Below are 27,211 nucleotides of genomic sequence, written 5' to 3'. Positions count from 1 at the left end.
GACTACAACATGCCCTAGATATTGTTTGAAAGTGTTTTGATTCTTTATTGTTCGGTCACACTTTACATTAGGGCTTCATTAGTTAACATTAGCTTTTGCTCATTGTGAATGTTAATGCATTAACTAAGGTTAACTAATGAGGTCTTATTGTAAAGTGATACCTATTGGTCTTTATAGTTCTTTTGCACTTTAATCTGTGTAAATTTATACATTTTATACATTTTTCTGTATTGCTTTATTGCATTTAAATGTTCAGTTATTTTTGTTATAAGAAAAAACCTGTTAAACCTGTTATACTGTATTATGACAGCACTTTTTTTTTTTATACTTAATTTCAATATCATGATAATACCGTATACCGTAATAAAAGCATTAGCAATTAATCGCAACATGAAAATTTGATACCGGCATATCCCTATATATAAGTAAATATTCTCTGTGAGAGCAGAGCCCAAAGCTCGTGGCCAGTTGTGTTCGGACTGGAGTTTGAACCTCTGCTTAATGATATAAACGGGAATCACCCACGAGCTCTCCCGCGAGCCGTCCCAGCGCAGTGGAAAGATTTTACTCTATCGCTTTGTTTTAAGCAACGGGGGCGTCCTGGGGCTTGAAATTCGCAGGGTAGGAGGGGATAGTGATGTTGGGTGTAACTAAAAAGGTGCCATTGTCCGGTGAGGTTCGGTTGGGGAGTTACGGAACGATCTCATGTTGCATAATCTTATTAACTGTTTATCTCCTGAACTGCAACATTCTTTACCACGCTATTCAGCGCCAATCCCGCCGTGCAGTCAATTTCACTGGTTAAGGTTAGGGTCAGGTGTGGGGTAGGTTTAGGGGTTAGCATTTTTGTAGCATAGTGTAGGAAATCAACACTTTAATTGACAACCAATAAAATCTTTAGAATCAGCTGTGGGGCGGAGTTTGCACTGAAGTGGATTGGGGGAAAAATTGTGCATGCGTGTCATGTGTCTGTCTGTCAATGGGAGGAAGCCACGCCCTATTTTGGAGCTCCCACCCTGTTTTGGAGTTCCCGCCCCCATTTGGAGATCTCCAGGCTACAGTTATACCCTTCTCGATCGCATGGAGCTCCCGTCTCCGAAATCGGAGAAGCACATTTTCAAATAGGCGCTGTTTTTATAAATAAACCGCAGATTTGAGTTTTAAACAACTACATTCTCGCTTGAAATACTTTTAAAACTACATTTCATGACACAATCACAGTAATATTAAAAAAAAATATATATGCAAATGGTGGTTGAAATACAATGCTGCGTGAACCAATCAGCATGTTCAGAGCTCAAGCAACAACCTTAGTTGTCTTAAGTTGTGCAACATTTATGTCATAAATTATGTAAATAATGTTATTTAAATTTAAGTTGACAGATGCATCCGATTTCATAACTGAGCCTTTGCAGGGCTGTTTTTATGCCTTAAATCTTTATCTGATAAAATCCGATTAGAATACTGTGACTATCACTTAGTAATTCTTTGCTGAAATACTGGAAAAATGTTGCTTATGCGTGAGTTTTTGTGTGCACCTGTATCTGTGACAGCAGTTCCTCCTGTCTGCGTAAATTCTGCTGAACACGTTGTGTGTGAGAGCCGTAACGAGTGTCCAGCTCACTGGTGGTCAGAGCCTCTTCGTTAATGGCACCATCTTGAGCCAGTGCGGTCAGGAACTTTGCTGTCATATCAAAAGTCACTGACTTCACCTCTCCCTCCAGAACTTCCCGTTCCCTCTTCACCTCATCCAGCTGTGCCAGCTGAGCTCTCAGCACGTTTACCACCTGCAAGAGGACAATCCCAGACTGAAGGATAGCATGAGGGTTTGGTCAGGGTTAGTCTGTGAGATAACTGGGTCAATGTGTGAGTATCTTTCACCCAGTGTTATTTTAGTATTATTTAAATACTATTGTAGTTTTTATTAATATTTTAAGTTAGCTTTATATAAAAAAATATATATTTCTTTTTATATTTTTAAGTTTTCATTTTAGTTTAAGTTTGAGTAATTCTGTCATTTTATTCATTTTTTATATTTCTAAATATTTTTTAATACATCTTACAAATTTTAAATAAATTTTTTTTATTTCAGTTTTAGTTTCAGTTAGTAATTTTAGTATTTCAACTAATAAATATTTTGGTTAGCTCCCAAGGCAACATTTCTAATTTTCCTTTACTTTAAAGGTATAGTTCACCCAAAAATGAAAATTCAGTCATTAATTACTCACCCTCATGTCGTTCCAAACCAGTAAGACCTTCGTTCATGTTCGGAACACAAATTAAGATAGTTCCTGCGGTGGAAACACACCGAGTACCGGCCCAAAGTCCCTAGTTCCTGGGGAAAGTTCCTGCAGTGGAAACGCGGCTTAATACATGGTATGAAAGGAAAATAGTCCAAAATCTTAAAACGGACCAGTGCATGAAAAAAAATAAATAAAAAACAAGTTTTTGGCCTGTAGTGTGACCTGGACACCCACCCCTAAGTGAATGATTTATAACGCTCTACTTTGGCCGTAATTCTGTGCACAAGCACAAATAGCATTCATCATGCAAAGTGCAAGGGCGACTTACAATTAGGCTTAGGTATTGTAGGAATAGGAATTCAAATTGAACGATTCTGGCTTCTTTGATTAAACAACCCTCTACATTGCGAGTAAATCACTCGCATATGCGACTAAATCTTCACTCTGGCGACTAAATGATGTCTAATATTAGCCAATTGCTAATAAATTCTCAGATTTTACTCGCCAGTGGTGTGTATGTGTATGTGTGTATATGTGTGTGTGTGTATGTGTGTGTGTATATGCTTGTGTGTATATGTGTGTATGTATATGTGTGTGTGTGTATATGTGTGTGTGTGTATGTGTGTGTGTATATGTGTGTGTGTATGTATATATATGTGTGTATAGATGTATATGTGTATGTATATATTTATCAGTCTGGCGAGTAAACAAAATAATTTACTAGCCAATGGCGATTCAATTGCCAAGGTGTTCGTAGAGGGCTGTTAAAGAATCAGATTAATTCAGCAACCATAACTTGTTTCTGTGTTCTATCTTCTCTGGCAGAAGAATGCAAGGTTGAGAACCATGACATAGAACTGTAATTAATTACAATATTTTGTAGAAATGGAATTCATTCTATTTAAGAATAAGTTAATTTGGTAAAAATGAAATGAAATACATTTACAATCAACTTTTGCCTTGGATTAATGCATTCTGGCATTGCCATCTTCAACAAAAAGTGGGATCATGAGCCTGGGCCAGTAGGTCATCCAGGTACTTTTTGCTATTTTATGAATACTGTGAATTTGGACATACTACTCTTTTCACATATGAAAATTCAGTCATTAATTACTCACCCTCATGTCGTTCCAAACCAGTAAGACCTTCGTTCATGTTCGGAACACAAATTAAGATATTTTTTATGAAATCTGAGAGCTCTGTGACCGTCCCATAGACAGCAACACAACTGAAATGTTCCCAGATCCAGAAACGTAGCAAGGACATCGATAAAACAGTCCATGTGACATCAGTGGCTCAACTTCAATTTTGCGAGCTACGAGAATACTTTTTGTGTGCAAAGAAAACAAAAATAACAATTTCCGCCATTTTGGAGAGTACCACGATGCATACGCGCGCTTTCCCCAGAACGTAATTAGCATTGTTTACATTCAGGAAAAAGCGCGCGCACGCTGAATGTAAACAACGCTGATTACGTTCTGGGGAAAGCGTGAATCATGGTACCCTCCAAAATGGCAGAAGACGGTAACTCGGGGAGAAGTATCGTTGAATAAATGATGTTATTTTGTTTTAATAAGTTGTTCGATGAGGGTGAGTAATTAATGACAGAATTTTCATTTTTGGGTGAACTAACCCTTTAAGTGTTTTCATCTAATATTTATATATTTTTAAATATCTGTTAATCGCTTTTTTTTTTTCTTTAATAATTTTTTGGTAGTTTTAGTTAACAATCAAAACACACTAACCTCACTGCCCTGCAGAGTCTTGGCAGGGTTGGCAGACGGTATGGCGGCACAGAGCTCATTCTCTGGCTTGCAGAGCAAAGCAATCATCTCACAATGTGCAGTGTAACGCTCTTTCACCACCTGATCAGCCTGCACTGCCTTGTCCAGTATATTGCGAAAATTATTTCCCTCTGCATGGAGAAACAGAGAGAGAGGGTTGGGTTCCGGTTGCTCAACTGGTAGAGCATGACACTAGTAACATAAAAGTCATGAGCAGGGAAAACACACAAACTGATAATGTGTTTACCTAGAATGCACTGTAAGACTCATTAGGTAAAAGCATCTGCTAAATGCATAAATGGTAAGTGGAAATGTGTACGTACCTGCTCTGAGTGGTTTATACAGATCTCCAGAGGGAGTTCTGCTCCAGCGCTGATTGAATTTGCCTCTGAGTTCATTGTCTGTTGTTTCCTCATCATCTAACATCTTTAAGGACTGTAATAACAACACATAATTTTTGTTCAATATACTAACTGGCATGGAGTGCGAGTACATACAGTCAAATGGTGTCATACAATATACAGCAGGTTTGGATAGTATTTTCCCCATTTAAATTTGGAAATAAACCATTTCAGCATTTTGAAAAATCAGGACATAAAATGAAAAGGAAATATTTATGATTCTGTGCTATTTGGTTACGAGAAATGTATATAAATGATCATGTGTGAACGCCTTTGTATAGATGTTAGATGTTTTTCTTCCACTGAAGTCTAAGTGGCTCTTTGGATCTTTTACACTGAAATTGCCATAGACATTTTTCATTCCAATTAATACTATGAATATTAGATTAGATTAGATAAATGCACAAACAGAAGCATTATTACTAGTGATCTCAGACGTTTGGATCTTGTGGTTTATAAAAGGGCATGAAACAGATGAACGTGTGCATCACCTCATCCAGGATCTCACGGTTCCTCTGCAGTAGTTCAGGGAGATCTTTAATAAGCTGTTCGATGCTCTGTAGGCCGCCCTGCTGAACAACAGCACGACTCTTCTCAAGGATGGACTGAGGGACTGCATCACCTGACAGATCTTCTAATGCTGCCGGCAGGTTCAAAGACGCCAACACCCTACCAATCAGCAACAATCAATATCAGTTGATTAATCAGCACTACCACCAAACCTCATTTATCCACCCAAAATACTGATAAAACTGATCATTTAGACAGCATATCCAGGTTTAAATAAAAGAATTGTGTGTATTATTACATCTGTGATTGATGCCTTAAAGGGTTAGTTCACCCAAAAATGATCACCCTCGAGGCATCCTAGGTGTATACGACTTTCTTCTTTCTGACGAATCCAATTGGAGTTATATAACACAGTCTAATTTTCATTTTTGGGTGAACTAACCCTTTAAAGGGATAGTTCACCCCAAAATGAAAATTCTGTCATTAATTACTCACCCTCATGATGTTCCAAACCCATAAAACCTATGTTCAAAGCATCCAGTGGGAACATAATTACTGATTATATTTATAATGACTTATATTATCTTTTTACGTGTTGCGTTGCGTGTAGCGCCTTGCTTAAACATAAAACCATATCTGGAGAAACGACAAACAACAAGCGCTACTCTACACTGCTCAAAACTCGCGTTTGAATCATCAGTGGCAAATTCTTTAAACATAAAAAACGTACTTACAGGCTGTGAGTCAGAAGCGCCAGACCCAAAGAGAAAGGAAAAATTGAAATCACATCATATGACCCCTTTAACAATGTCCTTACTACGTTTCTGGACCTTGAACGTGGTAGTTACCTTGCGGTCTATGGAGGGTCAGAAAGCGCTCAGATTTCATCAAAAATATCTTAATTTGTGTTCTGAAGATGAGCGAAGGTCTTATGGTTTTGGAAAGACATGAGTGAGAGTAATTAATGAAAGAATTTTCATTTTTGGGTGAACTATCCCTTTAAAACAATTAAAAGAAAAGAAGTAAAAGCTCTCATTGTACACGTTAATGGACTTTTAATGGAGTTTAAATGGACTCATGTAAGAGCAAACATTTGCAGCAACACTGACCCGTTGCAGAGATTCGTTGCTTCCCTCATGCTGCCAATCAATCTGTTGACTGTGTCAGCCTTCCTGGAATTGGCTGCACTCATTGACTGCTGCACTGCCATCGGCACCATCTTCTCAAACAGATCTAAACACAAACAAAACAGAAAATAATGCAATTTGTTAAATTTTTTCACATAAGAAACGGGAAATAATCCAAAAAAATCCAAACAAAAGGATTGTCATGTGTGCATCGTTCTGACCTGTGAACTTCTGGCTCAGTGGTGTCTGAATTGCAGTTGCTTTGACCAAAGATGCTTTGCCAATGTGCTCCAGGTCTTTGACCTCTGGCACACGGTCATGGTAAATGAAGTCATTGTCTTTCTTTGCAGCTGTGAGGGCGCGACTGATCTTATCGGAGAGATCCTTTACATTAACATACTCATCGTATCGAGAAGCCGCGGTCTTCACCAGCTCTGTGGCGTGCTGCAAAACACGCATGAGAAACCTGAACGTCAACGTTAACTATTAATGAAGCTCAAAAGCGAATAAATAAAACAAGCAACCGGCCAGCCAACAATAAACAGTCTGTCACACACAGACAAACACACCTGCAGCCGAGTGATCTCCTCTCCGAATTTTTTCTTCTGATTGGCCAAGGCTGACTGGTGAAGCTCTGCGGTGGCCTGCATCATACAGTGCTTGGCGGCGAGGACGGGAAGCACTTCCTGGAAATAAAAATACTGACCAGGGAGAGGCAACCACAGCAATCACAAACGCCACGGCAACCACGAACCAACACCACAGGCAACCACAAACGAGCACAGACACACAGCACAGGGCGCAGGAAGAAAAAACAGAACAGCAAATCAGCACGCATCCTTCAGCGAACCCCAACCAACTCCTCACACAACACTCATGCAGCGTTCACTCACAGATCAATAGGAGAAGAAACAAAGGCTGGAGGCTGTGAGAGTGTGTGTCTGTGTATGAGGGGTGTCTAGCAGTCAAATGGGAATCAAGGAAACTTAAATTTCTTGACACACGTATACAGACACACCCACAGATTTTCAGTCCCTCCAGGATTTCGCAGGACTTTTTTCAGATTTTTGTGGCCTAAAGTGACTGATTTTGCTGCGGCTTTTTTCAAAATTTGCGGTCATATTTGCGGCATTTCTTTTTTCCATCATTTCACAGACAACATTCTTCTAACATTGTTATGACTTTTCTGACTTAGAGAACTATTGTAGGGCTCCAGACTAACATTTGAGGACAGATGTTAAATAGACATTTATTAGAATGCATGTAAAACTGCTTCTTGAGACGTTTATCAGATTACACAGCAGATGTTTTCCAGATTTTTAACAGACGTCTAACAGATGTACTTGTGCTGTCTGAGTAGTTGAGATGCAGATAAAATTAACTTTTATTACTGTCATTCATAATGTCTAAATATAATTTAATAAATACAAAAATATATATTAGGGAGTGGAAATGGCTAATAAGACTATAAGTACTTCTCTGCAGCCATCTACTAGAGATAATTTTATGTCTTTTTTTATTTTTAAGACTTGGCCTTCCTACTTTATGAAACTTTTAGTTTTATAAATGGGGGCAACCTATGAAGGATGAACAAATAATGTAACCACATTAAAATAACTTTCAAATTCGGTAATACTTAAAGCTTTGAAGTGCTGGGAAAAGTTGAGTGAAGCATATAAAAACACTCAAAAACATTAGACCATTTCTGCCACAAGTTGTTCCTGTAGTTTTACTATGTTAAATCCATGGTGAATGGTGGTGATTTGTGCTTATTGAACAATGTTTTTCCTGGTTTCCACACCAGTGGCGTTTGTTCTGATATTTGTAGCTTTAACAGAATTCTTCGCCGAATCTGAATGCTTCTCATGAGATTTCACAAAGATGTTACTGATTCTGCGGCGAATTGAACTACTTTCTTCACTGTCCCTGCGTTCCATTCGGAAGGGCTCATCCCTATGCCCTAATCCCTTTAAAGGGTTTACCCTCCGGAGTGAGAGCTTCGAAGGGTTGAAGGGTGTAGGGGACCAAACAACTGTTTCTTGAAGTGCCCTTCTGCGTCATCATCACGTGCCCACACGGAGGCGCCGTCATCAGGCAAAGAATCTGCGCAAAGGATCATGGGAGCCCGGTTTGGAACCACCCTTCAATATGGCGGCCATGATTGTTTTCATTCCGAAGTGCCCTTCGGAGGGCGATATATCCTGTTTGGAACACACCGCGTATCTCCCAGCTCTGTGTATAACAGTGTCGCGTGTTCGAGATCAGCCCGCAGCTCTGGCCCGAGCATATAAACAGTCTGTGCTGCGTAGCCTAAACGAGTAGCGCGGATTCGTTCTGCTTTCGGTTAGTTTGTCCAATGTAGCTCTTGTAAATCGGTCATGATGAGAACGCAAGGCTGTTCATTCCATGCACAGCGATCGCAGAATCACAAAATCCTGGAGGGACTGCACAGTGATTGCTGCATGCAGTATGTGGGGATCTTTGCCTAATGTTTAACAGTGTTTAGTTCGATTGCACAGTGACCCCTAGTGGATCAACTTCCCCACTAACATGTCTGTCATGTGTACTGGAAGCTGCACATACCTTAGGAAGATTCTCTTTGTATTGACATTGCTTAAAAGCATCGCCATAGTAATCTGCCGCCTGATTGGCAAGTTTAGCGACAATGGCGTCCTTCATCTTATCTGTGAGGTGAAACATTACAGTTAAAACTGTGTCAACTACAAACAAAAAATGCACAAACAAACACAGACGCACCAGCAGTGGCTTTGAGAACGAAGACCTCCTGTGCCTGGCTGAGCATGATCTGACTGAGCGTGCCCACCGTCTCGGGGGAGATGTCCATGGTGGGCTCTCTGTTCAGTGCAGAGAGCACTGTATCCTTTATATGAGCAAATGCACCACTCGCCAGCTGGAAAGAGACAGGAAATGCTTGAAACATTTTTATTTCTCTTGATTGTCTGTGTTGTTGAAGGACTAAAGGTCAAAATCAAACCTGGTAGAACTTGGCGGCGGTCTTCAGTCCCTCGTCATTGTCGAGATTCTGCTCAGAAGCAATCTGACTGGCCAGCGCGCCCACATTAAACAACACACACGTCTTCTCATAGCCCAGACTTGCCAATGCTGAAGCACACAAACAGTATTAACCGCAATGTATTAATCACTGTTTAAGTTTGTTCTTTTTTCTATTCTCTTAATTCTTTTTATAAGACATTTTTATTGAGATTTTTAAATTAATTGACTTTTATATTGCATAAGCAAAGCACTATAAAACATGTATATATAAAATGTGCTATATAAATAATGTTTCTTTGTCTAAGCATTTTACTATTAACACCATAAAGTATTTAGTACTTTATCCATATATGAATAACAAGTAACTTTCCTATTTTTGATTATTAAATCTTAATTTCACATGAATAAAAAAGAGATTTATCATGCATCTGTAAACACGATATGGTCCAAAACAAAAAAAAGTACCAACAAAGTAAAAGAAATCAGGACACTCTGCATTAAAAAAAGTTGAGAAATAAGTGGTAACATGTAGTAGTAAGTAATAAATAAAGTATGCAAATGAGTCATGTGATTAAGTTATGGAACTACTGGAGATAACATTATTTATGTGCAAACACAATAACTCAATGTAACAAAATTGTTTCGCTTACTTTTTTTTAATAGTTCTTCTGTAATTCTGTGGTGCTAGTTATTAACGACTATTTATTTGCATGCATCATCAATATTTAGGTAAATATTTAGGTATGGTCAATTTTTGAACTTCTATCATTAATTATGAAACACTGGTTTAGTACAGATAAGTTTGCTATTTTTTTAAAGACATTTTGCTTTTACAAGGATGGGAAAATTCTAATAAATTTCTGTAACATTCTGTAATATTCTAGAGCTTTCTGGAACATTCCAGATTCAGAACATTGTGGGACTAGTCATAAAAAGACAAAAATCATCCAATGTACACTTCTGAAGTTTTGGAAGACTCGCTTTTGGTAACTGTTTAGGTTAAATTGTTGTTAGCACAGCGTTATGCATGTATCATGTAAGTTTTATGCATGAGTAATAACAGATTAGCTTCTATAAGTTGTCAACATATTTCTTTAGGCACCGTTAATGATACACAAAAAGTAAAGTGATATTTGTTTTCAGCATGTCAAACTTCATATAGAAACATTAAAAATAAAAGCGAAACTTTTATAAAAATGTGCTCGGTTTCAAATTAGTTCATATTTTCCTTGAATATGGATGACAGAAATATAATATTTATTGATGCATACTCCAAAGGTATTTACATAATTGTTATAAATAATATAGATATTATAGATAATTGTTTTAAACAAACTATATACAACTATCTGCAATAAAGCATCTACCAAGACAACAAATGCCTTAAAAACAACTTACTCATAGGGCACTTTTGTAGTGCAATCGAAAGTACTAATGTTTAACATTGAAGTATGTAACACAAATAAATTAATTTCACCTTAGGTGCATTTGTTTGTACTGACGTGCTTATTTTGCTTTAAAATCACATATCAACTCACCAAGCTTGACTGAGCCTCCAAAAAGAGATCCTTTATCAAAAGCATCTTTCCATGTAAATGTCAGACATAACTGGAAAAAAAACAGTTATGTATTATTTACAGACTTATGAATATGCTCAAATTACTCTATATTATTATAATCAATTATTGTCATAAAACAAATGGATGGGTTAATATTTATTTAGGTTACCTCTGTAAAAGGAAATTTGGGTTCAATTGCACAGAGCTGATCATAATATCTAAAGGGGAGAGAGAAAAACAATGAGAAAAGCTGTTAAAATGGAAAGTGTGAGGAAAAACGCTTTAGTTTCTTTAGATGGAACATAAACCATAATGACAAAAAATTTAGCCATGACAGCATTCTCATGTGACTGTCAGTCTGACACAAGAAGCAAATGATGTTAATGATGTTACTCAGCCTCATTGTTACAGAGCTAACTAGTGACAAAAACATTTCCTTCCTGGAAGGAAAGAAGAGCATTTCCCCACACCTCTACTCCATATGTTTTCTATCTGCTATTTCTTGCCTCTCGGCTCTATAAAAAGAACATGAGTGTAGACTCGAGAGGGAATACCGCTGATGGTTGTGCCCAAGGGGCTCTTCGTCATACAAACCAAACACCAGTCTAACTAGGAGCTACAAAGCAGGCCATTCATCTTGACCATTGAGCATGGCTACAAAGCAGCAAACAAAAAGCTTATTCAACACACTTCTCATTCACTCTCCAGATGGCGCAAGTCCCAGTCACTACATTAACTCAACTACATTAAACCACAGATGAAATGCAGAATCTAACCGCTGACTGGGAAAATAAGGCCTAATTCTTCATATGAAAGTCAACAGTTTTAAGTAGAATTAAAATACATAGTTTTGTTACTTTTCTCAATATTAAAAATAATATAATAATGTTAGTCTTATGGTATCATAGAAGGTAAATAATAAATTCTAACAATTTCCCAATTCATATAAATAAACATTTCAGCAAGACCAAAACAATGGATATAAAAGGGGACAAAATGAAGTGCTGAAAGCATGATGCAGCAAATCTGATTTTGTTAAACAAATTAATTAGCCATTTCCTCAACTCTTTCAAAGCAAAAGATCAGCTGCTGGTTTATAGATAAAGAAATAAAGCATGAAGCGCAGTTATAAATTCTTCCCAAAATAAAACGTATACGTCACTCACACCTGTATACACCGCCTCGCTGCAAATACGTGACGTAATGGAATCACGTGAAAACTAGGTCGACGATAACTGACCGAATTGCTTTGTGAATATAATATAAACACTCCGAACATATTTTCTTATTTATTTCTGTTATTTGCGTCGTACGACGTACTATTAATCTATAGTGAAAGTTTGAAGAGGTGAATCTGAATGACACCTGAGTCACGCAAAACCAGGAAGCTGGGTGACGTTTGATAAATGGGTGTTGACGCATAGCGTGCTCATGGACTTTTTTTTTTTTTTTACTAAACTTGTTTAGTAATTTTAGGGTAAAATGTATGTAAATGCATGAATGTAAAGTTTAGACGCTGTAACTTTTCAACGATTTATGTTTTCCCTCATTTTAATCACCATTTTGGGTTTACTAGTTTATTTTAAATGCTCATAGGGTTTGAAGAATTTTAAAAGTACATATATTCTTTGTAGCCTCTTAATTAATATGCGAGTATGACATAAATTAGATGGAGTGTAGCATGTCACACCACAGGATGTCAACTTCCCCAAAGAATAGAATCTCAACTGCTCAAATATAATGACGTAACGTTAAACTACAAACCGCCCTAAACACATATATGCACTCTAAACACTAAAACAATAAGACATAACGTTACTAATTGTAGACGTAAATACACTCATTTGAGCAACAAACAGGGCAACCAGCATGAGTAACACCTCCAGTTCACGTTTTATATTTCAATGAAGCAAACAGATAATAAACTCTTGACATAAGCTAAACTCTTAAAGAAACTAGTTCTGTTATCAGATATTATCAACTCTACATAAAATGGAGACATGTTGTCGCACGTTTGCGGCATAAAAATGGATTAAACTTGCTAGCTTCCTGTGCTTTAGACATCTTCTGCTATCCGCTAACAGAAAATAATCGGCACTTTAGTAACGTTAAATCATACAGATTGAATAACAAACCACGAAACAAGAGCTGTCAATATTTAACAGACAGCAGAAATAAACACCCATTGAAACTTCGTAATCAAGTTGTCCTGTCAGGCTCTTACCGCAGCAGGATTTCCAGCGAGCTCTCGTGTTTGTCCAGCGGCCTCCCAAGAGCACTTTTACGCAGCTTATTGAGCTCTTCCACGGCACGGAGAGACTCCGTCTGCTCCTCACCGGGAGGATACGTGGACGTTACAAATTTCGACAATGGTTTCACTAAGTCGACCTCCGAGGACTTCTTCAACGGGACAGAAATAAACGTCGCCATTTGGGCCCGCGTGAAACACAATTCTAGTGGCGAATGAGAACACTGCAGACGGACAAAAACAAAGGCAGAGCACTTCCTGGTTCTCCGGAGTGCGTCATCACGTCAGATGCACTGTCGAAGTAACGCATGCGCATTCTGCGCTCGCTGGTGTAATCGCACACACGTTAAATGTCCTTCCATTTAAATCCATAAATATGTAAATAGCGTTTTATTTCCATGTTCCTGCACAGGAGGCTTATGTAGAACTGTATTTTAGTATAGTATAAATTCTATAGATGCAGTAAATTCAACGTTTTGCATTCATATCAAGTTTTTGCTGGGTGTAACATAACTAATCAGGTGCATGACAAAACTTTTCTTAGTAAGTGTACAGTAGCCTACCTGTAAATCACTCTGAAGTTTTTATAAAAAATAAAAAATAAATCACTGGGAATTGGACGATGAGTTTAAGAAGTGACCTCTATGGAAGTGACAGACGAATCCCCAGTTTGATCCATATAGAAATTTAATATACACGTATATAGTTCAAGATAAGAGAGAATGGGGTAAGGTGTGTCCTTCTGACACACCTTACCCCGTTCTCCCAATGACTCATCCATTTAGTCTTCTGACCATATATTTACAATCACATACAGTCTGTAATAATACCTGAAGCATGGCAAAAGTGATAAGAATCTTATTGTTAAACATATTTGATAATAGTTTACAATAAGGTTCCATTTGTCAATGTTAGTTAATGGATTAACTAACAAGAACTGACGATAAGCAATACATTACTTGACCGTTCTATTGTTGGTTCATGTTAGCTCAGGTCCATTAAATAATATTAACAGATACATTTTATGCATGCATTCATTAAAATGTATTTTAGTAAATGTTGAAATTGATATTAAGATTTATAAATGCTTTAGAAGTATTTTTCAATGTTAATTAATTGAACCTTATTGTAAAGTAGTACCACATATTTTGTATGACAAAATACATTTATCTACATTGCACACTAAATTAATTTAACCAACAAATCTCATTTTAAATCTCATACATGTTGGTGAAATGCTAATGTACAATGTAAATGATTTAATAAAGATTATTCCTGAATTATTAGTTGAAGCATTTTCCCCATGTATCATAGCTCTGAGCTTTAAATGAATACTATTACAAAATTAGATTAATATTAATATATATATATATATTTAATTTGGATATCTATGTCCCTATGTTATGAATGTCTGATAATTTAATTGCAGACATCCTTCAAATTAGGAACATTACTTTTAACACTCATTTCTTTTTTTCTAGAAAACAGCTTAAAAAGTTTACCCCAGTTTCCCTTCAACATAATTAACTATCAAATTAATTATCCTCTTACTTCGCAATAGAAGAAGTACGTCAGAGACAATATATGAAAATTATTTTTATTTCTGGTACAGGCATTAATTGTGTACATCTCAGCACCCCCTATGGAAGAGAGGCTTCTTTAGACAGACAGTGACATGAGGGCACCATGATTATCATCACGGAAACACAGAGGACAGTCCGGTGATCCACAGCATTTGATCAGAGGAAGAGAACAACACACCTCTTCATGGATTTACACTTGGATCATTTGTTCAACCTGGAAACACTGTGTACACCAAAAGTCTAAGTGAGCATCCAACAACAGCAAAGTATCCATTTCATTGTGGTATCAGTTTCAGTGCAGACTTGGTCATTCCTTTTTTTTTATTTTTTTATTTTTTTTTATGAGAATTAAAAGGAGTCAACATTCTTACAACCATGCTCCTCTATAAAGTGGCAATAATAAGCACAGTACATGCCAAAGCACAGCTGCCCAATACATGACTACTAAGATAGAAGACCTATTGAGTCAGTCTCTATTTAAGAAGGAAAAAAAGAATAAAAAAAAAGGCTTGCTGACCGCAGCCATGATGGCTAGGTTTAACTGGAGCAGCTGACGGTAAACCACGTGTGCATTTAGAAAAGCACCAGCCGACGTCATATCCTAGGTCAAAAAATTAAGATAATAGAAAGCAAAGGCATTATGGGAAATATAATTTATGGCTGCTTGTGATTGTGCACATTTATCAATAATCGTGTTATAATCTGTGCCAGGAGCTACTATAAAGGGCAGGTACGCAGTTACCGGGCACAGAGAATCCGAAACACGACAATCACAATCTAAAAACCATAATTTAATTCTAAACATGTGGAACCAGGTGACACTTAATTCATCCCGTTAAGCACAAAGTAAATGCTAAGAAACTAACAGAATCTAGTCAATAGAAACAATGGCACCAGAAACGATTGGTCTTGAGAGAGGAATTGGAAAACAATATCAGCATTGACAATGTCATCTACGAGAGTAGGATACAGCCGAAACTTGAGTCTCACAACCTCACGCTAGCTGCAGGGCACCGTACTCAAACTCAAGGAATTATTTCAGCCAGACAGACATAAAGACGTCCTGCGCATGCCTAAGTCAGGACGCGTTTCCCCACATTTAAAAAAGAGGTCATTACTATCTACCGAGGGGTTTGTGATAGCATCTGCAGGCCAATCCGAAGGGGAAGGAAGCGAAACGGTTGACAACTCGCAGACAAAAGGCAGACAAACTAAAGTAAGTACTGTACGTTCATAATTAGCAAAGTGAGGACAGAGTCTGAGCACAGCCGTATCGCGGCGCCGGATACTCAGATTCTTCCACGAACATCATGCTGAAGTAAAAGTGGTCACAATTCTCCTCCACTTCCTTGCGGTTTCTGCCCACCTCCATCCCTCCCGATTCAACCTTTAAAAACGCACTCGCACGCATACTTAAAAGCCCACTGCTCGCACACACTGGCATCAGTTTAAGTGTTTTCAATATGAAACAATTTACACACTGAAGTCAGATTCTAACAGTTAGGAGGCCCTGCCCAACCCCAGCTATCTCTCTCTCCTCCGACGTGCGAGACGTGAAGAACGAGAGAGAGATGAGGAAAGGAAGAGAGAGGAGGATGGAGGGAACATGTTCAATGCTCAAGAATGGCAGTATGGAGGCCTTGAGATGTCATCACACTCTGCTTCACGTTGCTTGCAGCAGCTCTACTTCAGGACTAGGTGAAATCCATCACTGGTGTCATCTGAGGATGAATAAAAGTCACAGAAATGTTGGAGAACAAGAAAAGCAGTGAGGGGGTTTAATGAAATGTTTCCGCCATAGATTCTCTGTTATTTGAAAATGTTTACCTTGTATTGTGCTGACAATAAAACTGCTCTCATCTGGGAAGTTATAAACCATCTGTAAGCAAAAAAAAAAAAAGATTGTAAGGCATTATCTTATATATTAGGATATATTTGAGTTACTAAGTCTTCTTCGCACTACACAGATTTGTTCCAAATATGATCTTTAGGACTACATTTTAAATCATATCAGTGTTAAGTGTAGTCAGTATCATTTGTTGCTACAGTCATTTATATATTTATATATATATATATATATACATATCATGGTTTCTACAAAAATATTAAGCAGCACAACTGTTTTCAATATTAATAATAAGAAATGTTTTCTGAAGGATCATGTGACACTGAAGACTGGAGTAATAGCTGCTGAAAATTAAGTTTTGCCATTAGAGGGAGATGAGCTTTGTAAAAATCGATGCGTTTCAGAAAGGCGGGGCATAGAGGAGAAACAATAATATACAGTATGTGGAAAATAATGTGTTTTTTGAACCTTAAACCTTCATTACACCAAATAATGTTCTTTTTAGCAACATCATATGACCCCTTTAAAATAGAAAAGTGTTATTTTACATTGTAATATAAATGTAAATAAATGTAGCCTTGATGAGTGTAACAGACATTTACATTCTGTTCCATTAATACATGGCATTACCATTCACTAGACAAATCTGTCACATGATGTTCTTCACCTACATGATCCAGTTATTCATGACAATAACAGCAGAAAAAAAAGTCTACAATGAAGTGTGTTTTATCTGTGGCATGATGCAAAAAATTATTCAAATGAGCAGCCACAGTTGGCCAACTTATTACCGCTACCTGATAACAGGGAAAGAGAAGAGACTGTTTCTGGCTGCTTTTAGTGTGGTTGCATGAATCTGTGATGTAGGTCTGTGTTTACCTGGTCGCTGAGTAGTATGTGTATCCCTGTGGGCCCCTGTTTGTAGACTTGGTTGATGTGGGACAGCGGCAGTGCCAAGACACTGGAGATTTTCCTAGTTAGTTCGCAAGCCGTCATCTCCTCAAGGTAAAGAGCGTGGTAAACTAAACACAAACGCAGACACATTTTAAAACAAGACCAACAATGATTGTAGATTTCACAGTAGACTGACCTAAATAAAAACATATTACATCTGCAGAACCAAAAGAATACAAACAGAAAGGGTTTGACCTATTTAATGAGAGACAAACACGATGGAATTTGCAACAATTTTACAATTGGCTGTGATGCAATGTGTTTGATAAAACATTAAATACTTCATTTATCCAAATGAACAAACATATTCATCTGTGAATTTCTATAGAATTCATTTATTAGGTAACCAGTAATTAGGAAACCTGATTATTTCTTGGTAAATGAGTTTGGGGTCTGAGCACAGCGTTTTAAGTCTGTTATTAGAAGTGGCTGCAGAGAGAATGATGTCGGGTTTGAGGTGTGGTCTTGTTGCCATGTAAAATGTCAATTGTTATGGTGTTGTGTTTTCGAGAGCAGGATGAGGAACAAGTTTTTTTTTTTCGTATTATGGCTTTTTTTATGGTTGCATCTTTATCTTACAAACTACCCGTTAATGGTTTGGGGTCGGTAAGATTATTATTATTTTACATATATATTTTTTTAATTTAAAGCTTTTTATATTTTACAGAAGGGGTAGGTAAAATCTTTAAGCGTTTTTTAAAATGTCTCTTATGCTAACCAAGACTGCATTTATTTGATTAAAAATACAGTAATACAGTGAAATATTATTACAATTTAAAATAACCATTTTAATATAATAAAAATAACGATTTTAATATATTTCAACATGTAATTTATTCCTGTGATGGCAAAGCTGAATTTTCAGTAGGCATTACTCAAGTCTTTAGTGTTACATGATCCTTCAGAAATCATTCTAAGAAACATTTCTTATTATTATCAATGTTAAAAACAGTTGTGCTGCTCAATATTTTTAGGTAAACTGTCTGTGACATTTTTTTTCAGTAATTTTTTTCATAAATCGAAAGTTCAAAAGAACTGCAGACTTTTTTGTAACAACATTAAAAGCTTTACTGTCACTTTTGATCAATTTAATGCATCCTTGCTATTAATTTCTTTTAAAAAAGCATACTGAACTTATCAACTTTTGATTTGCTAATTTGTGCTAATTTGTCTCATGTCTGCCCTGCAATTTATCTTGTAATAGTTTGAATATTGTAATGTAACAGCCTAATGTGTATGATTGTGGGGTTTTCAAATTCCTTACAACTTTCAGTAATTATTAGATTGAAAAATGTTCATTAATGTGAATGCATTAAACATCGCCATCTGTTGCTGTTTTATGTTACCAATTTCAAAAAAACTAACAAAAACAAAAAATCAAGCAAACTGAGAGCACTACCTTACATTTTGATTAAGTCATGCAGCTTACACTTTTTACATTATGTGGTATTGAGTATCAGAAAAATGAAAAAAGTGAACACCTTTTGGTTCACCATTTGTATTACTTTGGTGGAAAGGTTATGAAGGTTCGTACAATAGATCAAGCAATTCAGTGCTGCTGAATAATCCTGCACTGCATGTTTGTTGTTGCCACACGATAGATGTTATTTATTTGTTATGATTGTGGTATGTTAGGAATGGCTGTGCAAGTCTCCACGATTGATATTTATATACCAGGTATGGATGTTGGACTGCTGTGTTCGCCGTTTTTGCTGTGGCCACGTTTCTCCAGTAGAGGGCTCTCACTCTGAGACGCCTCCAGGGACACGTAAACTGTGAGTCTGGGACGCACTGCTCTGTACGGGGACACAAACACGCACAATGTGAACAGAATTCTTTAGTTTACACATTCATAATGGTAAGAAAACTCCTCAATCATATATTAACATCACTTGTGATTTTCTTTTAATCATACCTTGACTTAAGTGCATTGTAGAGTCTGATTCCATCAGCTGCACCACAAATTTGGACTAAATCCTCACGAGTTAATTTCAGTAGATCAGAACCTAAGATGAAAAATCAGTCGTATCAAATTGGTCTTATTTATAACTACTTATAGTTTAATGCTGTGTCTGTTAGGGCTGGATAATTACACAGATTTCCCTTTTCCATTGGATTCTGATTCAGAACTCTAGATTCTATTAAATTCTGATTCAGTCTATTTCGATATTTCAGTCTTAATGCCCTATTTGATTATGTTTATAAGAAAGAGATTCTTTTAAATTGTATTAGGCAACCGTTTCAGACTGATTTAAACTGGTAACTTATCTTTTTGGACTATTCATTAAAAAAACAGTTCATAAGAGTCATTTGTTCATGATTTAGAATACACTGTATGTTTGGTTTTACACAGCTTTGTGAGGACAACTAAGAATCGATATCAGGATGATTCAAATGAAGACTGCAATTCTTCATATACAGATATTTTTACCCAGCCCTAGTGTAGTTTAATCTTTGCAACAGAAACTGTGTAAATACCTGAGAAATGGGTGAAAATACGACTGTATGAGTTAAATCTGTTCTTAAGCATCCACTTCTGTGTGTCCTGTATAGATGCTGTGGGACTCAGAGACTGCAAAATGTTCACAGATTTATGTTTTTCAGATGCAAAAGAAAAACAAATGTGCATCTTTTAAGGCAAATTAGTAAAGATTTAATATATAAACATGTACAAACCTCCATAGACATGAGGCTACCAAGATCCCCTTGATGGTTAGGTGAAGACGACTCACTGAAAACAAAAGTACAAGCATTAGGTAAAGCCTAACTGTGGTTCATGGCACAATGTAAAAGAAACACAGAGACGCTTCATGAGTGTGTCACCTGTCTGGTACTGTGCTGTTAGGGCTGTAGGTGTGTGTGCTGGAGGTGAAGGTCGGTGTAGCTGCTGTGTTGGGGTTGACGTATGCATTATCTGGCCATGGAGAGCACTACAATGAGAGAAAGAGAGATATGTGAGAAAAAGTCCAAAGTGATCCTAAACAAAACTGAATTCTGATGTCAGACTAACGTATGACCCGCCACACACTGATGAAGGACACTGATCTAAAAACAAATATGAACCATGTTTTGGAGTTTTGAATGAGTGAACTGTTAACGCAGCAGAGGTGAGTGGGCACTTACACTTCCTCTTTTGCTTTTGGCGATGGAATCGCCACAGTCTGCAGGAAGTGTCCGCTTGCTGGATTTCTTTAGCTCATGTTCTACAGCCTCCTCAATCACAGGCTCCAATCGAGTCTACGCAAAAAGAGACAAACCACAGTGAAAAAAACAGAGAAAAACAGACACATGTAAATTAGAATACAGTCAGTTTTCTGACCTGTGTTGATGTTCTTCCTACTGAAACAGGAAGTTTAGGTAAAACATATTAAAGGGCTTGTCCCTTTTTTCAACAGCTAATTACTTGTTATAACCATTAACCATGATTTGCTCTTTGCTAGTTATAGGTGATAAACTGGAAGGAATGTTGTTCATCAACATCAATCATTTCTGTTTTTTGAGCAGAGTTGTTATTTCTAACCAAGACTTATTATGGTTAATTGAAAAAGTTGAAATTAATTAAACTATATAAATTAATTAAACTATCTATATATATATATATATATATATATATATTAGATTTTTAAAAAACTTAAATGAAAATTTGAAATGTTGACTTGGCAACTAAATTAAATATAATAAGTGGAAGTACTAAAACTAAAATAGAAATAAACCAAAGCTAAACAGAAATATTTAGAAAACAGAAGCAAAAACAAACTAAAATGAAAAAAATATATAAAAATAAAAGCTAAATCAAAATATAATTAAATACTAGAATAGCATAATTTTCTGAAATAAGGGGAAAGTTCCTACAGGAGTGAATAGTATTTATAGTATATGTGTGAAATGATGTACACTGACTTAAGATGGAGACTTCAGTCACATTTAATTTTAGGCCACTGATATTAAACTCAATATAAAGTTGTCCCTGCCATATGGTGGCTGTAACATGACCAGCTAAATGCTCTTTGCTTTATCTCAGCAACCCCTTATTATCGGTCTAAATTAATCAAGGGTGACATATACATCTATGAAGAGGCTATTTGTACAATTAGTAGCCAGTAGTAGTTTTTTATTTTCTATGTAATGCTGTATCCATGTCAATAGGTGTCAGTATTAATAGGTGACAAAACAAAACATAAAATACTTGAATATTCTTGCCTCTGACAAAATAGTGGTGTCATAAGAGGGTTGATATTTTTCTTTCTCCTGCACTGTCTTTTTCTCCATCTTCTCTCGGTCTGTTTTTTGTTTTCTGTCTGCTCCCTTTGGCTGTTAATAGGAGAGTATGAGTTACAGTTGAATACATACTAAAGACTTCAATGTCACATTAATGCTTCAAAACATACCCATTAAGCATTCAATATAGGAAATACAAGGGTGAAATGGATTCAGATCTGCAATCTTCAACCAAACACCACAGATATTTCCTTGCATTTAATGCATGTTTGCATGCGTGTGGCATCACCTTAAAGACTTTGATCTGGCAGCTGGCGGAGTGCAGGTGCTCGGTGTACTCTCCGCTTTCATTTTGTTTAAAAGTGTCAATCTGGATCCGGAACGGAACTCCTTTCTCTCCACCGTGTTTCCGCGGGGTGAACTCTGTACTGATGCAATGAACCTTCAATAAGGGAAGGAAGGAAAGATAATTAATGTGGAACACATGATCGGTTCCTGAAGCACTCTTGAGAAGATCCTTGGCATCCATTGCACTATTTCTGCACAGATTAGGATGTGCCAGATACATTTTCAATCAACTGGAATGATATTCAGATGTTGGAAATTGATTGAAGGTCAAGAGATAATATCAAAGAGCTAGTAGCCCTAATCAGACTCTCTCCAACATGTCTGGGACTTTAAGATAATCTCAAACATGTCTGACGCTATTGGCACAACATCTACATAGCTCCTTTGAGTGTGAGAGAGAATTTCTGGCCAATGAGATAGTGCTTCAGGCATGTTCTATTCATTAACTACACAAAACAGCTGTGAGGATCTTGCCAGCCAGAATTTAATATTGACCTGAAGCATTACACACCAGTGAATGCTCAACTGCACATTTATGTGCTCAATTTTTGCAGAAACATAATTAATAATATTATACAGGGGCAACTAGTATAAGAAAGTTCCACAGAGAAGCATTGTAGAGCAAACAGCGAATGATTATTCAACCAAATTCAAGTAATATGTCCTAAATAAGGTTGTATAAACATCAAAGTTTCAGTACTTGATATCAATGTAGTAAAAATTTCACAATTCTTAAAGGGGTCATATGTTGCGATTTCAATTTTTCCTTTCTCTTTGGAGTGTTACAAGCTCTTGGTGCATAAAGAAGATCTGTAAAGTTGCAAACACTAAAGTCTCAAAACCAAAGAGATATTCTTTATAAAAGTTAAGAGTCAGCCACGCCTACCTAAAACGGCTCGTTCTAACACGCCCCCACATACCTACGTCACGATCTGGGAAGATTTGCATAACACCGCCCAAATGTTCACGCAAAGAAAGAAGGCGTAACTTTTATTCTCGCTGTATTGTTGACGCTGCAGCCATTTCCTGAAGACGCTGTGTGCTTTGTTGTGAAAGCGAAACTACTTTGGTTGGCCTTCCAGTTTTGTAAAAATCGACGCGTTTCAAAAAGGCGGGGCATAGAGGAGAAACAATAATGTACAGTATGTGGAAAATAATGTGTTTTTTGAACTTTAAACCGCATAAACACATTTCATTACACCAAATACACAAAATAATGTTCTTTTTAGCAGCATCATATGACCCCTTTAATACCAATTTTAATACCACAGCAAAATATATTGATGACAATACAGTATTACAATGGTTATATTATTTTAATAATTTAATGCAATATAAATGTAATTTAATGTAACATACATAGAACACGCACATATTTTAAAATGTTAAATATTAAATTACATTCTTATTTCTTATTACATTCTATATTTCTTATTAAAGTAAACACACACATATATATATATATATATATATATATATACACACACATACACACACACACACACACACACATACATATATATATATATATAAAATGAATGTAAATATTCAAGTAAACAGACAGAAATAATTGCTTTAAATATACAGGTTAATATTAATAATATAATAAAACAGCAACAGGTCTATTGCAATTACAGTGCAAAGTCTAATGCAATTCTGATATTTGAATTAAAAAAAATTGTCCAACCCATTTACATTTACAAATCAAGTGTGCTTACATTAAAAAAAGTCCTAAAATGTGTAAAATTGGTTGAAAAATAGTGTCCCAACTGTTGACTTCCTTGTTAATTATCAACAGGTATATGCAGAAAAATATTATGCACAGTGTTGCAACAAGTGTAATAAAACATTATGTCCATAATGTTTTATTACACTTGTTGCAACATTGTACATCATACATTAGGCTGCCCCAAGAGCTATTTGGAAATTACATTTCAAACTGAAACTCTGTAGTATGTTTCTGTAACCTTTAAACTATAACAACATGGCTGCATGTTTGTGGTTTGATCTTGAATTGGGGTTTACCTGCACAAACACAGATGCTCGCTTGGAGAGATCCCACAGGAACTCTGCAGCGTTTAGCTGTGACGGGTGTGTGTGGGGCTCAGTGATGCCAACTGACATGGGGATATCTGTAACAAACACATGACGCACTGTAAAAACTCTCTCTCCTGAGGCTTTATGCTGCTTTGATACTATTTACCTGATGAATCAAAAAGACTGAGCAAATTGATGGCAGCAAACTCAAGTAAACACATAAGCTCTCACCGATGTCGAGGAGGCGGTCGCCAGGCCGATTCCATTTCCAGCCCTCCAGCTGCTGGTGCTCCATGTACTGAAGCCTTCGGTCATGGAAAACCACCCTAACTATACTCTATAATTCACCCCAAACCAAACACACACAAACACAAAAAGCAGCACTCTTAAAGAGCCATACACCATACCCGTCCTTCCTGCACTGCTGAATCACCATGGCAAAACAAATGACATGTTATCCTAGTTGCGATGTTGAAGCCGGGATTGAATTTGATGATATAAAAAGACTGTGTAGATGTCCACTGTGGTTAAACCAGTGCATTCACTCAATGAGGGATTCCTCAGACTGATTCAAAACAGTAGTTCACAAATCATTCAAAGAAATTACTTCTAAGAGTCATTTGTTCATGAATCAGACTACATTGATCACACTGTATTATTTATTTATGTATGTGACCAGCAAAGACAATGGAAGAAAAATGTTGTCTATTTACTGGTCAAAAGTTTGGGATCAGTAAGATTTCTATTTTAAAGAAAATATTTTTATTTAGCACTTATGCATTAAATTGATCAAAAGTGATAGTAAAGATGTTAAATCTACATAAAAAAAATAACTTATATAAATTATGTTTACAGATAAATGGACGTAACAATGCCATTACAAAACTGTGCCAGTAAACAACACTGTTCACAAATAACTTATAGGGATAGTTCACCCAAAAATGAAAATTCTGTCATTAATTACTCACCCTCAGTCGTTCCAAACCTCTAAGACCTTCGCTCAACTTCAGAACACAAATTAAGATATTTTTGATGAAATCTGAGAGTTTTCTGACCCTCCCATAGACAGCAACGCAACTGACACGTTCAAGGCCCAAAAAGGTAGTGAGGACATCGTTAAAATAGTCCATGTGATATCAGTGGTTCAACCGTAATTTTATGAGAATACTTTTTGCACGCAAAGAAAACAAAAGTAATGAGTGACTTTATTCAACAATTTCTTCTCTTCTGTGTCAGTCTTCCCCATGCGCTCACAAGGGTACCACGACGCATGTGTGTAGTGCATGCGCCAGCGTTCATCGTCTGTATATTCTGATTCAAATAAGGCTGTGCAAAAAAATTGCAAGTCATCTTTTCTGTCGAAATCTTCAGACATTTTTACGAAGACTGTTTTATGTACAGCGTGCGTGCGTCTTCCTCTGCTTGTAAACAAGGCACAGCGCATCCGGGTTCAACGTCAGAGCATCAGCAGCGCCACACAATGAATGCACTTCGAAGACTGACACGGAAGAGAAGAAATTGTTGAATAAAGGTGTTATTTTTGTTTTCTTTGTGCACAAAAAGTATTCATGTAACTTCATAAAATTATGGTTGAACCACTGATGTCACATGGACTATTTTAACGATGTCCTCACTACCTTTTGGGCCTTGAACATTTCAGTTGCGTTGCTGTCTATGGAGGTCAGAAAGCTCTCAGATTTCATCAAAAATATCTTAATTTGGATTCCGAAGATGAACAAAGATCTTACGGGTTTGGAACGACATGAGGGAGAATAATTAATGACAGAATTTTATTTTTGGGTGAATTATCCCTTTAATGTGTCACTCAAATCTTTTTTTATTATTAATTTTATTATTCATCGCAATTTTATAGTCTTATAAAGCATCCACTCGCCTTGAAAGGTTTGTGATCAACCATTTAGCTATTATAAAATAAAAAAACAGAAATTAATCTAAAAAAGTATGAATAACAAAAACACTTAAGTCTAAAAATAATCAGTATCATACTGGTCATAAAAAACATACCGGTTGATTTGAACTATTCTGTAGAACAAATTTCCTTGTTAATTTTTTTCCTTTCCAATTTCAATTTATATGGCAAACTCTCAACATAAATACAATTAATTTTGCCAAGTTGTTGTAGATTCACTGAATACCACACCACACAAAACCACAAGTGCACAGCACTGATAAAACACACACAATCTCTCACCTTAACAGTCTTGTTGTTGAGTTCAGGCATCTCCTCTATTTTCCTATTATCAAGCAATCGGATCTCATACGACTGGCCTACAGAGGGAGAGGGGAAGCGTGTTACTGAAAATCTTCTCAACAAGGGTCTTGGTATTCTCTAAGGAATAGAGAAAGAAATATAGTTAATGAAAATCATACCTTGGTTTAGGTAGGTGAGCGTCTCCTCGTGCAGTTTAACAGCAGGGGATGTGGCGGTACACAGCACATACTGAAACGGAGGATTCTTGGTGTCAGACTCCACAGGGACGCTAACATCTTCCTGCTTAAAGATGGGCAGAGCCAACACGTCACTAAGGAAAACAAACACAGACACAAAGATAAACGGAAGTTACGAAATATGTCAGTTAGAACCACAGAACCTCTCCCATCAGTATGGAAATGGTTGTCACGGAAAAAGGTATATGGGGAGCCCCCGTCTGCTTACACCTATAGACACTTTAAAAACCACACGTCACATGACCGCTCTTGCATACATCTGAACCACAAACATATAAAGACATATTCTCATCAGACTGCTAGGAAATAAAAATAAAACAAAAGGCAGGTATGTATTTACAATAATGTATTTTTGGTTTATTGCCTGTTTTGTTTGGTCTTTAACTTTCTTTTACTTTGTTTAGCACTTTGGATACTATAGCTTTGCTATGTTTAAATGTGCTATATAAATAAAATGTACTTACTAAGTATTAAAAGATTAAAATACTGTTCAGACGTTTGGGGTCAGTGTGATTTTTTTTAAACAAAATAATACAGCAAGGATGCATTAATGTGTTCAAAAATAACAGTAAAGCATTTATAATGTTAACATTTTTATTTCAAATAAATTCTGTTTTCCCCCAAACTTGTTATTCATTCAAATAAGAAATGTTTCTTGATCCCCAAATCAGCATATTAGAATGATTTCTGAAGGATCATGTGACACTGAAGACTGAAAATTCAGCTTTGCCATCAGGAATAAATTATATTTAAAGGGGTCATCGGATGCCCATTTTCCACAAGTTGATATGACAGGGTTTCTGCAGGATTTTTAAGCTCAAATTTAAGACCTTTTTAAGACCTGCACAAATCAAATTAATACCATCTGA

The 27,211-nt window shown here is 36.6% G+C and overlaps 2 protein-coding genes across 5 annotated transcripts in view; both read right to left on the bottom strand.

The window, feature by feature from the left end:
* LOC107706184 (programmed cell death 6-interacting protein-like) overlaps nucleotides 1-13,147 on the bottom strand; it is an 18,738-nt gene extending 5,591 nt beyond the window's left edge. The window contains exons 1-13 of one of the 2 annotated variants that reach the window (XM_016509791.1): nucleotides 12,864-13,147; nucleotides 10,809-10,857; nucleotides 10,619-10,688; nucleotides 9,061-9,188; nucleotides 8,823-8,976; nucleotides 8,649-8,749; nucleotides 6,635-6,766; nucleotides 6,287-6,509; nucleotides 6,048-6,171; nucleotides 4,920-5,097; nucleotides 4,351-4,462; nucleotides 3,989-4,158; nucleotides 1,539-1,787 (exon numbers count right to left, since the gene is read on the bottom strand). In XM_016509791.1, the coding sequence (XP_016365277.1) occupies nucleotides 1,539-1,787; nucleotides 3,989-4,158; nucleotides 4,351-4,462; nucleotides 4,920-5,097; nucleotides 6,048-6,171; nucleotides 6,287-6,509; nucleotides 6,635-6,766; nucleotides 8,649-8,749; nucleotides 8,823-8,976; nucleotides 9,061-9,188; nucleotides 10,619-10,688; nucleotides 10,809-10,857; nucleotides 12,864-13,069 (1,896 nt within the window). In that variant the 5' untranslated portion in view covers nucleotides 13,070-13,147. The remainder of the gene's footprint in view (nucleotides 1-1,538; nucleotides 1,788-3,988; nucleotides 4,159-4,350; nucleotides 4,463-4,919; nucleotides 5,098-6,047; nucleotides 6,172-6,286; nucleotides 6,510-6,634; nucleotides 6,767-8,648; nucleotides 8,750-8,822; nucleotides 8,977-9,060; nucleotides 9,189-10,618; nucleotides 10,689-10,808; nucleotides 10,858-12,863) is intronic. The other variant, XM_016509792.1, reaches the window with a different exon arrangement.
* Nucleotides 13,148-14,471: 1,324 nt separating this feature from the next.
* The window catches only part of LOC107706185 (upstream-binding protein 1-like), a 22,136-nt gene continuing 9,396 nt past the window's right edge, over nucleotides 14,472-27,211 (bottom strand). For 2 of the 3 annotated variants that reach the window (XM_016509794.1, XM_016509793.1), the window contains exons 2-16: nucleotides 26,265-26,416; nucleotides 26,086-26,162; nucleotides 24,105-24,210; nucleotides 23,862-23,968; nucleotides 21,778-21,930; nucleotides 21,471-21,581; nucleotides 20,394-20,507; nucleotides 20,094-20,200; nucleotides 19,947-20,001; nucleotides 19,749-19,842; nucleotides 19,186-19,276; nucleotides 18,945-19,066; nucleotides 17,196-17,338; nucleotides 16,298-16,349; nucleotides 14,472-16,191 (exon numbers count right to left, since the gene is read on the bottom strand). In XM_016509794.1, the coding sequence (XP_016365280.1) occupies nucleotides 16,154-16,191; nucleotides 16,298-16,349; nucleotides 17,196-17,338; nucleotides 18,945-19,066; nucleotides 19,186-19,276; nucleotides 19,749-19,842; nucleotides 19,947-20,001; nucleotides 20,094-20,200; nucleotides 20,394-20,507; nucleotides 21,471-21,581; nucleotides 21,778-21,930; nucleotides 23,862-23,968; nucleotides 24,105-24,210; nucleotides 26,086-26,162; nucleotides 26,265-26,416 (1,522 nt within the window). In that variant the 3' untranslated portion in view covers nucleotides 14,472-16,153. The remainder of the gene's footprint in view (nucleotides 16,192-16,297; nucleotides 16,350-17,195; nucleotides 17,339-18,944; nucleotides 19,067-19,185; nucleotides 19,277-19,748; nucleotides 19,843-19,946; nucleotides 20,002-20,093; nucleotides 20,201-20,393; nucleotides 20,508-21,470; nucleotides 21,582-21,777; nucleotides 21,931-23,861; nucleotides 23,969-24,104; nucleotides 24,211-26,085; nucleotides 26,163-26,264; nucleotides 26,417-27,211) is intronic. The other variant, XM_016509795.1, reaches the window with a different exon arrangement.

The sequence above is a fragment of the Sinocyclocheilus rhinocerous genome, unplaced genomic scaffold (assembly GCF_001515625.1).
Source record: "Sinocyclocheilus rhinocerous isolate Xijiao unplaced genomic scaffold, SAMN03320098_v1.1 scaffold53, whole genome shotgun sequence".
Classification (NCBI taxonomy): Eukaryota; Metazoa; Chordata; class Actinopteri; order Cypriniformes; family Cyprinidae; genus Sinocyclocheilus; species Sinocyclocheilus rhinocerous.
The sequence above is the reverse complement of the archived record's forward strand: the minus strand, read 5'-3'. Positions and strand labels throughout refer to the sequence as shown.